This window comes from Melanerpes formicivorus, unplaced genomic scaffold, assembly GCF_026170545.1.
Source record: "Melanerpes formicivorus ecotype bairdi unplaced genomic scaffold, bMelFor1.0.p_v2 SCAF_20, whole genome shotgun sequence".
NCBI lineage: Eukaryota > Metazoa > Chordata > Aves > Piciformes > Picidae > Melanerpes > Melanerpes formicivorus.
The window spans coordinates 9,793,298-9,806,962 of record NW_027142372.1 but is presented as its reverse complement, the minus strand read 5'-3'; the positions used below and the strand labels follow the sequence as shown (position 1 = coordinate 9,806,962).

The following is a 13,665-nucleotide window of genomic DNA, read 5'->3' as shown; positions in this document are numbered from 1 at the left end:
TCGAGATCATCATGTCCAACCTATCATCCAACACCACCTAATCAACTAACCCATGGCACCAAGCACCCTGTCAAGTCTCCTCCTGAACACCTCCAGGGATGGTGACTCCACCACCCCCCCGGGCAGCCCATTCCAATGGGCAATCACTCTCTCTGTAGAACTTCTTCCTAACCTCCAGCCTAAACCTCCCCTGGCACAGCTTGAGACTGTGTCCTCTTGTTCTGGTGCTGGTTGCCTGGGAGAAGAGACCAACCTCTGCCTGTCTACAACCTCCCTTCAGGTAGTTGTAGAGAGCAATAAGGTCACCCCTGAGCTCCTCTTCTCCAGGCTAAGCAACCCCAGCTCCCTCAGCCTCTCCTCACAGGGCTGTGCTCCAAACCCCTCCTCAGCTTTGTTGCCCTTCTCTGGACACCTTCCAGCAAGTCAACCTCCTTCCTAAATGAGAGGCCTAGAACTGGACCCAGGACTCAAGGTGTGGCCTAAGCAGTGCAGTGTAGAGGGGCAGAATGACCTCCGTGCTCCTGCATGGAATCACCAAGTCCTTTTGGTTGGAAAAGATGATTGAGTCCAATCATTCTCTAACTTGACCAAGTCTGGTGCTAAACCACCTCCCTGAGCACCACATCTCTGCCTCTTTTAAACATTCCAAGGATGGGGAGTCAGCCATCCCCCTGGGGAGTTGGGAAGGAGGAGGAAGGGAAAGGCTTTGGGAGTGAAGATGGAGAGGTGATAGAGTGTTCCTGGGGTTCACCATTCTGCAGCTGAGATTGTCTCACTGCAGCAAGCTCATGTCTGTCTTTCTGCCTCCAAGAGCATGAGCAGGCAGCTCCAGAGGCAGAAGTGTCCCAAGGCTGATGTAGCAAGAGGATGGGCTCCCCTCCAGTCACATCAGCCCTGGAGCTCCTGGACAAACATGGCATAAGGGAGCTCTGCCCTTGGGTGTTTGCACAGAGAGGAGAGATGTTCAAATGACAGCAGAGCAGTTGGGGTGGTGGTTCAGGAGCAGGATCACATCAGGACACCCAAGATGGGCACAACCCTTGCCACAAGCCCTTGGTGCAGGGCCAGTGGAAGTGACACTCCCAGCTCTGTTTAAAGGCAGCACGTTGGGAGGGTCATTGACAGCATTCTCTTAGCTGGTCCCACTGGCCCAGGAAATCCCTGCTGGCCTGGGAGGCAGGGAGCACTGTGCTGTCCTGGGGGGTGCTGTGCTCTTGCTGTCTTGATGTGCTGGGCTGGTAGCAGATGGCACAGAGCAGAGGGTAATGTGGCTGTCCTCAGTGGACAGCAGCCCCCTGGAGCGTGCTCTGTCCTGTCAGCATGGGAAGTGACAGCATGGCCCTGATCTTGGCTCGACAGGGGAGAGGAGACAGAAAGCCAGAGGCTGGGGGGTGGGGATCACAGGGCTGGCCCCAGCAGCTCACAGTGCTCACTGTAATCATGCTGAGCCACCTGCTGAGACCACTGCCATGGGGCTGGAGGGGTCTGTGTGACAAGCATGATGGCACCTGTGGGGGGCACGAGGATGGAAGGTGAGAGGCAAAGAGGGAGTCTCCTCTTCCTCTCCATGCTCAGTCTGAAGTCACTCTTCCTCCTGTGCCTGGCTGTGTGGGGTACAAGCTGGAAACATCTCCTCCAGAAAGCACATTCTGCAGTTGGCTGCAGCACTTCTCTGAGTGTGGGACATGGCTGCATGGGCAGAAGTGAGCAGACCCTGGCTCCTGCCAGATCTGAGGAGGCAGGGGATGAGGGGATGAGGGGATGAGGGGATGGTGTTGGCCTCGCAGGGGTGTTGGTGGTGTCCCTGCAGTGATGCTCTCCATGTGCGTGCAGGGTGTTGGCAGAGGTCATGCAGAGCTGCTGATGATGTCCATGCAGGGATGCTGGTGAGGACCACACAGAGATGCTGATGTTGGCCAGGCAGGATTGCTCCTGAGGATGAGCCCACAGCCAGCCTGGCTCCAGCTGCTGCCCAGCTGAGCCAGCCCTGGGCACAGTGCCCAGTCTAACAAGCCTGGGCTGCAGCTCAGCACCTGCATAGCCTTGGCACAGTTTGTGAGGCCAGAACAGACAGTTCACATGGCACTGGGAGCTCAGGCTGCTGCCAGCTCAGGTGTTTGGCTATGGTACAGCCATGCCTTGAAATCCCACTGCTGCAAGCAAAGCATGGAGATTTCCCTTGCTGGAGGTGGGATGAGAGCCAGGCAATACTGGGGCTCAGGATGGGAGTGGGGCAGGGATGAGGCCCCAGTGACAGGCTCTGCCCTCACAGTTTGCTTTGCAAACAGGCTCAGGAGAAGTCATCTGTGGTGGCAGAGGAGAAAAGAAAGAGCCTTTGAACCTTCAAAAGCCACCAGTTGAAGGCAGTGGGCCAGAGAATTGTGCACTGGCAGACTCAAGGACACATGGGGATGTGACTTCAGCCTCTGTAAGGAGAGATAAGGAGAATGAGATGCAGCTTTCACACCAGGAGACCTTGGTGCAGAGAAACCTCCTGCCCCCACCCAGCTCTGTCTCCTGGACCCAACCATCCCCTGGGACTGTTCCAGGGAGCAGAGCAGGGCAGCTTTCCTATGCTTAAACCCTGAAGAGCAGTGTGGGAGCTGTGTGCCAGTGAGCCAGGTCTGAATTCCCTCTCCTCTCCCTGTCCTCTGTGTTGGAATAAGCAGCTCCTGAGCTCCCAGCTGAAAGCTCGTGGCTCTGCAGTCCCCCAGTGCCACCTTGTAATTAATGTTCACTCCCCAGTCCTGTGTCACTCACACATACCACAGTGACACCAGCCACAGAAGGCAGTTTATCACCTCAGTCATGAGTTCCTTTCGGTCCCCAGCAGCCAAACACCAGGAGAGCACAAGCTGCAAACGCTCCCAGGGCTTCAGGGTATTCCAGCCAGCTTTCCAACATGCTGGAGAGTGCCTGCAGGCAGGCAGGCAAGCCCAGGAACCATGAATCACTGCCTGGCTGAAGGGAGCAGGATGAGCTGCTCAGCGCTGGGGCACGTGTCGGCTGAGTGGGGACATGGCTCTTCTGGGGCACAACCCAGATTCCAGGGCTGCTGAGGCTCTCATTGCTCTGACACTGCAGAGAAAGTTCTTCACTGAGAGAGTTGTTAGCCATTGGAATGTGCTGCCCAGGGAGGTGGTGAAGTCACCACCCCTGGAGGTGTTCAAGAGGGGACTGGACGTGGCACTTGGTGCCATGGTTTAGTCATGAGGTCTGTGGTGACAGGTTGGACTTGATGATCCTTGAGGTCTCTTCCAACCTTGGTGGTTCTGTGATTCTGTGTGTGTGATCTCTGGCTGCTGTCTTTGTACACACCACCTGCAGCCTCTGTGGTGTGCTGGAGGGGAGCTGGAAACTGGGGGGAGGGTCCTGAGCTGTGTAGCTGAGGGACATGTCCCATGGTACCTGGGCTGTCAGATGTTACCAAAGCAGCACTGGGCAGGCCAGAAGGAGTCAGAGAATCAATAAGGTTGGAAGAGACCTCAAAGATCATCAAGTCCAACCTGTCACCCAACACCTCATGACTGCTAAACCATGGCACCAAGTGCCACATCCAATCCCCTCTTGAACACCTCCAGGGATGGTGACTCCACCACCTCCCTGGGCAGCACATTCCAATGGCTAACAACTCTCTCTGTGAAGAGCTTTCTCCTCACCTCCAGCCTAAACTTCCCCTGGCACAGCTTGAGACTGTGTCCCCTTGTTCTGGAGCACTGGGAAGGAGGGGAGTGAATGATGGGATGTGCTTCCCGCTGCTGGGATGACAGTCTGAGGGAACCTCGTCTCTGAAGGAGATGATGAGGTCTGTGTGGTCCTTGGCAGTGGGGATAGAAACATAGAATGATTAAGGTTGGAAAAGGCCTCCAAGATCATCAGAGCCAGCTGTTGTTGGATGCTCTTCCTTTGGACACCCAGCAAAGTCCCCAGGTCTCAACTTGTCCCAGGCCCCTCAGAGCACGCTCAGCATGCTCCTTCCTGAGCCCCAGAGGTTCAGCAGGTCCTGGCAGCAGGGATGTTGTAGGTAGCTAACAGGCCAGGCTGGGGGAAGCTTTGAGCAACCTGCTGCAGCAGAAGGTGTCCCTGCTCACTGCAGGGACTGTTGGAGTGGATGAGCTTTTGTCTCCCTTCCAAGACAAAGCAGGCTGTGATTCCACGGCAGGCCCCCAGGCTGCTCAAAGTGCCCAGGTTTTGAGCACTCAGGGTTGGGGTGGGCAAGAGGAGTGCCTGGGGGAGAACTCCTGCAGCCCCAGCAGTGCCAGATCGCCCTGGCCTCGTTGGAAACCTCTCTCCCTCGCTGCCAATCTCTGTCTCATCTCCACCTTGGAGCAAAATGAGGTCTGCCAGCGGAGCCTCAGCAGGGAGCAGGGCCGGTGTGTGGACACAATGGCAGCACACATCGTTAAGGGGAGGATGGAGAGGGAGGCATGGGGTGGGGGCGGTTAGAGCTAAGGGCCCCCCATGGTGCTGCCATCAAGGCTCTGAAATGGAAACATGAGGTCCCCGGCACCCCCCCCTCCTCTCCTCCCGCTTGGCAAAGGCTCCATTAGCAGGATGTGAGTAATCATCTTAAGGAGCTATCAAAGTGCAGCAGCTTGTTAAGCATTTAGCCAGGTTGTGCTGACATGACCCTGCTCCTCAATCATCCCAGCCTCAGCTAATTACCAGATCACACCTGCCACAGCCTTCTCCCCACCGCAGAAAGGACAGGTCCCATCCAACGTGTTGCTAGGATGGTCTCAGTGTCCTCCCTCGTCTTTCTCGATGAGTGGGAGTCATGCAGGAGTGGGGAAGGTCCCCTCTGCAAGCAGTGGTGTGACCAGCTGGTAGTCCCCAGAGCAAGGGATGCTCCTAGGCATAGGAGGAGCTGGTGGCTGTGGTCAGGGCACATACATGGTGCTGGAGCTGCTGGGAAAGACCTACTGTGGCTTTCACAAGCTGCTGGAGGTCAGTGTCTCATCTCTGACATGGGCAGGTGGGTGGGAGGCAGGTGAAGCTGGGGACTGTGTGGTGGAGTCTGTGATGGCAAAGGTCAAGAAGAAGTCACATCCTACATCCTACCAGGAAGGGACAGCTAAGGTCTCTGTGGTGAGTGAGTGCAGGAAGATGAGGAGGGAGCTGAGCGGCTGGAGCCTGTTTGGCTTGTGGCTGCCTGCAGAGAACTTGTGGCCTTTCAGTTCTTAAAGGGGCTGGGGACAGACTTTGGGGCAGGGCCTGTTGTGACAGGTGATGGTTTGAACTAAAAGAGGGAGATTTAGGCTAGGTGGAAGGGAGACCTTTTTTATGCTGATGGTGGTGAGACCCTGGCCCAGGTTGCCCAGAGAGGTGGGAGATGCCTCATCCCTGGAACCACTGCAGGTCAGGTTGCCTGGGGCTCTGAGCAGCCTGCTCTAGCTGCTGCAGGGGGGCTGGACTGGATGACCTTGAAAGGTCCCTTCCAACCCAACCCAGTCAGTGATTCTGATTCTCTGGTGCTGGGAAATGCATCCACCTGCAGTGCTGGCTCTGATCTTTGTTGCTTCCATATTAGAGGACTCCTGGGAGCACAGCTTTGTTCTTCCCTTTCTCTCCACAGAAAAGCAATGGCTGTCCCCTTTCAGCTTGTCCCCAGGAGCAGGCTGTCACGGGGGGAAGGCTGACACCCCATCCCTGGGGTCTCTGCAGAGGTGCTCGGGGCTGAGCCGCGTGTCCATACAGGGAGCTGAGCTCAGCACCTGCCCAAGGCATCACCCCAGTGCCACATCTGCAGGAAAAGCAGGGGAGAAGCGAAGGGACAGCCTGTGATGGAGCCCACTTTGCTTTTCAGGGGACACAGCAGCCTACAAGGACGGTGTCTACTGGATCAAGGGCCGCACCTCTGTGGACATCATCAAAAACGGGGGCTTCAAAATCAGCGCCCTGGAGGTGGAACGCCATCTGCTCACACACCCTCACATCACAGGTACCCTGCTCCTCCCTGCTGCCCCTGCCCACAGCTCTGGCTGTCACAAAGTTGCCCCTGGGTTCACTCCTGGAGGCTCTTGCCCACCCTGCCCACTGGGGAGGCTGGCTCTGAGCAGGCTGCGTTTCAATCCTGCTGTGACGTCCGTCCCGGGAAGCCTGCGGCCGGGCGCCGAGTCAGCAGCTCCCGTCTGATTTGGGAGATGAGACTCTCATTAAATCTGTCCTGCCCTTGTGCATCACCCTGTGTGAGGAGAGGGAAGTGGTGTCCCTGGCTCCACATCACACTCTGCCTCTCATTCTTTCCTGGTCACACTGCCTCACTCTAACCATGGAACTTCCCTGGTGAAAAGCTCTCTCCTTAGAGATGTCCACACTCCACACTCTGCTCTTCCCTGCACAGCGCTGCAGCAGGCACCTGCCAGAGCTGCTGAAGCCCTTCTTCTGCCACTTTTTGACCCCAGATGTGACTCAGGTCGCTCAGGCCAGGTCCTCTGCTCCCTCTGCAGATGTAGCTGTGATTGGGCCTCCGGACATGGTGTGGGGCCAGCGGGTCAGCGCCGTTGTGCAGCTGCGCAAGGGCCAGATGCTCTCGGTGAAGGAGCTGAAGGAGTGGGCCAGGTAAGATGCCACCAGGCAGGGCAGGGTGAGGGCATGGCATGGAGACAGAGCCTGCAGCATCCTCAGGAGGATCATGTCAGAGGTGAACAGGTGGCTGGCAGCAAGTGGTGAGGCCACACCTTCAGTCCTGGGTTGAGTTTTGGGGCCCTCGCTCCAAGCAGGACGTTGAGGCGCTGGGGCATGTCCAGAGTGGGGCAGTGAAGCTGGGGGAGGGTTTGGAGAACAGGTCTGGTGAGTAGCAGCTGATGGACCTGGGGGTTTTCAGCCTGGAGAAAAGAAGGCTCTCTACCACTGCCTCAAAGGAGGTTGGAACCAGGTGGGGGTTGGTCTCTTCTCCCAAGGAACAAGTGACAGGACGAGAGGAAATGACCTCAGGTCATACCAGGGGAGGTTTAGGTTGGACATGAGGAACAATTTCTTCCCCAAAAAGGGGAGGGTTGTCAAGGTCTGGCCCAGACTACCCAAGGCAGTGGTGGAGTCCCCATCCCTGGAGGGGTTTGGAAGCTGTGGAGATGTGGTGCTGAGGGACCTGGTTTAGTGGTGACCTGGCAGTGCTGGGTTAACAGCTTGGTGATCTTCAAGGTCTTTTCCAATCCCAGCAGTTCTCTGATTCTGTAGTGCCTCAGGCTCTGGGAATGGAGAAAAGGAGGTCATAAAGCACAGGAGATAATGGAAATAAATGGACTTCTCACCCCAAAAGTGCCTTTGATAAGTGACCTACACAGCACAGCCAAGTGGCTCTTGCCCCACAGCCCAGTCACCAGCAGAAAGCACAGAGCACCAAGACAGGGGAAACTCCTCAGCTTCTCTTGTTGTCTTCTCAGCAGCAAGAGCATTGGCTCAGCTTTCCCCTCAGCTCTTCACCTGTCTGCCCCCTGGAAGCCAGCCCAGCCCAGTCCCCAGTTAGTCCCAGACACCTCTCCCATGGGATTTGGAGATAGAGGAGACAACAGAGCTCATGGACCTTGCTTGGATCCATCAGAGTGCCAAGGTGGCACAAAGAAGCTACCTGCCTTCCTGCAAGGTCTTGGCATGGAAACCAAACCCTCCCTCATTCAGCTGGGTCAGAGAGTGGCCTGTCCTGAAGTTTGGGGCATCAGCCACAGGAGGATGGACAGGAAGGACCCAGGGAGCAGCATCAGTGAGTTTGTCTCTAATGTTCCATCACAAAACACTGAACAGCAGCTTCTCCCTTCTGCTGGCAAATCCCTCCTTCAGGCAGCAGATATTTTTGATGAGGCTGGAGCTGCTTTGCAGGCAGCAGGAGGACTTGTTTCAGCAGGGGCTGTGCAGCAGCCAGTGAAAGAGTTCCTCTGGATTTGCAAAAATCACAGCTGGGGGAACTGCCTGGGGGCTGCTCCTCTGCAACAGCCATGCTGGAGGGCAAGAGAAGCAGAGGACCCAAACTGAGATGGGTGGCTGGGCCAAGCCCCTGCTGGGATATCCCTCCTGCACTGTGCACATTTATTAACCCCCTGACTGCTGGTCATAAAGGTTTTCTGCTCCAACTAAGGCAGCCACAGCCACCAGCAGCTGTTTGATTTTCCTAGTGCCCCTTTGAGCAGCCTGGAACAGAGTCTGGTGCTCCACCAAGGACATTGGGCAGGTTGGAGAGTTGGGCACAGAGGAACTTCATAAAGTTCAAGCAGGGCAAGTGTAGGGTCCTGCACCTGGGGAGGAATAACCCCCTGCACCAGCACAGGTGAGGGGCTGACCTGCTGGAGAGCAGCTCTGTGGAGAAGGAGCTGGGAGTGCTGGGGGACAACAAATTGCCCAAGAGCCAGCAGTGTGCCCTTGTGGCCAAGAAGGTCAGTGGGCTCCTGGGGTGCATTCAGAAGAGTGTGGCCAGTAGGTTGAGTGAGGTTCTCATCCCCCTCTACTCTGCTCCACTGAGGCCACAGCTGGAGGACTGTGTCCAGTTCTGGGCTCCCCAGTTCAGGAGAGGCAGAGAACTACTGGAGAGAGTCCAGCAGGGGCTACAAAGATGCTGAGGGGCCTGGAGCATCTCTGTGAGGAGGAGAGGCTGAGAGACCTGGGGCTGGTTAGCCTGCAGAAGAGCAGCCTGAGAGGGGATCTGCTGAATGCTCAGCAAGAGCTAAAGGGTGAGTGGCAAGAGGCTGGGGCCAGACTCTTCTCAGGGGTGCCCAGTGACAGGGCAGTGGGCACCAACTGGAGCCCAAGTGGTTCAATGTGAAGATGAGGAGAACATTCTTTGGTGTGAGGGTGCTGGAGCCCTGGAGCAGGCTGCCCAGAGAGGTTGTGGAGTCTCCTTCTCTGGAGAGATTCCAAAGTCACCTGGGCATTGTGATCCTGGGCAAGCTGCTGTGGGTGACCCTGCTTTAGCAGGGGGGTTGGACTGGATGATCTCCAGGGGTCCCTTCCCAGCCCAAGCACACTGGGATTCTGTGACCTTCCCTGGTCTGGGCACCAGCCAGGAGCAATGGAGAGCAATCAAGAGTCATCCTCCCCATGCTGTGCTCTGGCTGCTCATCCCTAAGCCTCCTGGCAGGGACCTTGGTGTATTCAGCAGCTCCCTTCACCCACCACCCATGGCTGCACTGTGTGGGCCGCCTGGGTGTCGCCCTGGGGGTGTTGCTCAGCCCCACACGTGCTCCCCATCCCAGGTTGCTCCCCCTTGTCCCTGCACATCTGTTCCCATTGCTGTCCCCAGCTCAGTGGGCAGACAGGAGGCGAGCAAGGACAGGAACCTTTCCGACAAGGATCCCTGGCGGGGCCGGAGCTGCTGCTCCCCGCCCAGCCCTGGCTGCAGGCACCGCTCCAGCCTCTCTTCCCTGTCTCTCCCCTTTATTTTTCATGTCAGTCAGGCTCCTTTGGCCCCTTCTCTCGCCCTGCCTGGCAGGAGACACATGTCCCTCTTCAGCGCGATTCTCGTGGCTTTCGCCTCCGCTGCTGCTTGCCGGCTCCGGCGCCAGCCCCGCTCGGAGGGATCCATATGGCAGAGGGCGCTGGTGGCAGGCACGGGGAGGAGGGCCGGGGGATGGCTGAAGGACTCTCAGCAGACCTGGCATCTCGCATTAGAGTCAGTGCCAGGACGCTGCCGGCGCTGGGCATGGCCCCAGGCTGGTGACACACAGGCAGCAGAAGGCAGGAGAGCAGCCCCCGCTGTGCTCTGCGGAGGGCACAGGGACCAAGCTCCGTGCTCAGGCTCCCTCCCGCACTGGGAAGACCTCCCATGGGCTACAAGTCACTGGCATGTCACCAGCATGTGCCCAGGGAGGTGACACAACTGGGGACTGGCACCAGGACATCTGTCCTCCCCTCTCATCTCTACTGGTGAGGACTGCTGAGCCCACACCAGGGATCTGCCTCTAGCTCGCTTGCTGAAGGCTCTCCATGCCCCCTCCTGGAGGGGGAGGCAGGGGTCAGTGTTCTGGGGTGCTCTGCTTACAGGCTCCTGCGTGGCAGAGCTGGCAGCTGCTGGCAGGCAGACAAAGGGGTCCCAGCACAGGCAGTACCAGAGCCAGGTACCAGTAACAGGGTTCATCACCCCCCCCAAACCCAGCAAGCAATGAGTTCTTGGGTGTAACCAGGGAGCAAAGGCAGGAGCAGCACAGGCCTGGAGATGAGCTGTGGTGTGGGGCCAAGATACTCCCAGGAGACAGGGGTGGGGACTGGGCTGGAGATGAGCTCTGCCTCTCTGCACTGAATCAGAGAACAGTTTAGGTTGGAAAAGACCTTTAAGATCATGGAGTCAAACCATCACCCAGTGCTGCCAGATCACCTCTAAACCAGGGCCCTCAGCACCACAGCTCCACCACTGTAAAACCCTCCAGGGATGACCATTCCACCACAGCCCTGGGCAGTCCAGGCCAGGCCTTGACAGCCCTCCTCTTCCTGGGGAAGAAACTATTCCTCATGCCCAGCCTAAACCTCCCCTGGCACAACTTGAAGCCATTTCCTTGTCCATCCATTTCCTGGGTCCCTCCAGAGACAAGCTGCTGCAGGGGTGCCCTGGGAGCTGGCACCCCACAGCAGAGGTCTGCAGCACTTGTGAGGGCTGAGGCTGGCCTGGAAGTGCTGGTCTTGGCTGGCCATAATGGGCTGTGCTGCTGTCTTGCAGGGACATCATGGCTCCATACAGCATCCCGACCGAGCTGATCGTGGTGGAGGAGATCCCACGAAACCAGATGGGCAAAGTCAACAAGAAGGAGCTGCTGCAGCGCTTCTACCCAGCCTAGAGCACGGGCTCAGGCCGTGGCCAGGAGCCTGGGGGTCTTTGGTGCTCCACCACATCCCTTCTGCCTCGACAGTGACGCACAGGAGGTCCCAGTGGTGATCAGCAGTGGCAGGTCCAGGCTCCCTGCAGTCTGGTCCATGAGCAGCATCCAATAAAAGCTGGACTCCTCCTGCATGGTCCCTTTGCCTCAGCTGAACTCCAGCTTCTGAGCTACCTTCCTTCTGCAGGAGGCTGGGAGCAGCCCTGGGTCATGCAAGGGGTGCATGAAGTCAAACAGGAGCAGAAGTCCTTTTGTAAAGGTAGGGTCTATCACTGTGACCTGGCCTCCAAGGAGATCAGGGACCTTCAGACCTGGGTGCTGCTGGCACACACACAGAGGAGCTCACAGGCAGTGTAGCTCATGCTGCACCTGCCCCTCGGTGCCTCCAGCAGCCTGCCTGGCTCTGTCCCACCCCATGCCAGACCATGTGCCGCTTGCACCTCTTCCCATGGCCAAAACCAGGCCCATCTCCAGCTTCTGCCCATCTGTGCTCCTCCTCCTCATCTCCCTGAGCTCTCTGCAGAGAATCACAGAATCATTTTGCTTGAGATAAGACCTTAAGATCATCAGGTATGACTGCCAGCCCAGCGCTGCCAGGCCACCGCCAAACCAAGTCCCTCAGCACCGCATCTCCACGGCTTTGATACCCCTCCAGGGATGGGGACTCCACCACTGCCCTGAGCAGCCTGGGCCAGGCCTTGACAACTCTCCTCTCTCTGGGGAAGTAATTGTTCCTCTTGTCCAACCTAAACCTCCCCTGGGGCCTTTCCCTTTTGTCCCTGTGGCTTGTTCCTTGGGAGAAGAGACCTACTCCACCTGGCTCCAACCTCAGGGAGTTGTAGCTCTGAGTAGTAGAGTTGTAGAGAGTTCAGAGAGTTGTAGAGAGTTCAGAGAGTTGTAGAGAGCCAGAAGGTCTCCCCTCAGCCTCGTCTTCTCCAGACTCAACAACCCCAGTTCCCTCAGCTGCTCCTCACAAGACTTGTGCTCTAGACTCCTCACCAGCTTCAGTGCTCCTCTCTGGGCACACTCCAGCACCTCAGTGCCCGCTCCACGGGGACAATCCCTGCCCTGATCCTGCTTTCCGTACCTGAGGCTCAGAAGGTGTCAGGATGGATGGGGGAGCCCTGCAGGGCCCCTCCACCCAAGCACAGCAGGCTGGCCCAGCTGTCCAGCAGCCAGGGTGCCCAGCGGTGGCTGCGGGCGGGCGGGGGCCGGCGCGGAGCCTTTGTTAAACATCAGCCACGCAGGAAATTTTTTAACTCCCCGAATAGATCAATATCAAATTATCATGTCTCACATTCATAACTCTTAAGCAAGCAACAATGGAGAGAGACAAGGTCACAGGAGAATAAATAGCAGCAAAAGCTCTTAATGATCTATCATTCTCGACAAGCCCCGGCACCCGGCACCGGCCCGGTGACAAGATCATTAATAAAGCTCTGCAGGAACGCTATCGATCGCTGTGATGGATGATCACAGGTAGCAAATACTGTAAAACACCTGGTTGTCACCCACTCAGAGCAGCAGTTTGACTCACACCTCGGTGTGGGGACCTGGCTCCGTCAGGTTTTTCTCCTTGGGGGTGGATTTCGCAGGGGCGGAGCGGGCTCAGGGGCGCGGCGTCGGGGTTTGGTGTGGGGCTGGTGGCCGTGCTGGACCCCCCCCCGCCCCCCCATGGCTCCCACCTGTGCCTCCCCATGCTCTTCATCCCTGTAAAACAGAATCACAAAATCATTGAAGTTGGAGAAGACCTTTAAGATCAAGCCCAACCATTCACCCAGCACTGCCAGGTGGCCACTAAACCGTGTCCCTCAGCACCACAGCTCCGGAGCCGCTCCGCAGATGAAGACTCCACCACTGCCCTGGGCAGCCTGGTCCAGGCCTTGGCCACCCTTTTGGTGAGGACGTTTTTGCTCAAGTCCAACCTAAATGTTGGACAACCTGAGGCCATCTCCTCTTGCCCTGCAAAGAGCTGTAGAGGGGGGCTGTCAATGAAAGCCTCGTTCTGCTGTCCCAGAGCCCAGGCTGAGAGCTGACTTTCTAGAGATGGATTTTGATGACCTGGAGTCGTTGGATGATCCTGCAGCCCTGCTCCACCCCCTCACTGCTCAATGCAACCTGGACCTCGGGGCTGGATGGGGGTTCCCAAGGCCATGAGGTCTGTTCCCCCCATGCTTCACCCATCAGGGGTATGGGTAGGGGGCTGCTCATGTACCCACCCCACCCCTTTATCTCCAAGCGCTTTGCTTGCAAGCCACGTCGGCACTGACGGTCTGATCATATGTACACAACCATTCAATTACCCTGTAATGGCTCCAGGCTATTAAGCCATCAATCTCCTTCATTAAGGGCTGCCAGGCCTGGCCCAGCATCACCCAATAAAACCAGTAAAACAACAGCACCCACCCCAAGGAGCCTCTTCAATGGGCTGGAAGGCACGTCGGTCCTGTCGCTGGTAATGGCCACCCTGCCCTCTCCATCCTGCCCACCCTGCAGCACCTGCTTGCTCTGCTGGGGTGTCCCCAGGGAGCTGGAGGATGCCCACACCTCCATGCCAACCCAGTTGCTCCCAGCAGGTCACCCCTGCCCCAGGCATGGCTTGCCAGGCCTTGCTCTTGTGTTTTATACCCAGCATTTCCTTTTATGGTCCCATAAAAGCCAAGGCTCTGCTGGCTTTATGGCTCCTGTGCTGGCAGTTGGCACCTCACTGCCTGCTCCTGTGCTTCCCCCTGCTCCCTTGCCTCATCACTGGGCATGGAGTGCACAGGGCACTGCCCAGACCCACCCCAGTCACTGCACTGGGGCCACCACTGGTCCCACTGCACCCCCATTAGGAACGTGACATGCACTGGCAGATCAGAGGGTG

At 57.4% G+C, this 13,665-nt stretch overlaps 1 protein-coding gene across 3 annotated transcripts in view; it reads left to right on the top strand.

Moving 5' to 3' along the window:
• Window positions 1-10,931, top strand: part of ACSF3 (acyl-CoA synthetase family member 3) — a 76,714-nt gene extending 65,783 nt beyond the window's left edge. For all 3 annotated transcript variants that reach the window (XM_068150763.1, XM_068150764.1, XM_068150762.1), the window contains exons 8-10: window positions 5,807-5,941; window positions 6,450-6,561; window positions 10,643-10,931. In XM_068150763.1, coding sequence (XP_068006864.1) covers window positions 5,807-5,941; window positions 6,450-6,561; window positions 10,643-10,760 — 365 coding nt within the window. In that variant the 3' untranslated portion in view covers window positions 10,761-10,931. The remainder of the gene's footprint in view (window positions 1-5,806; window positions 5,942-6,449; window positions 6,562-10,642) is intronic.
• Window positions 10,932-13,665: the final 2,734 nt, after the last annotated feature.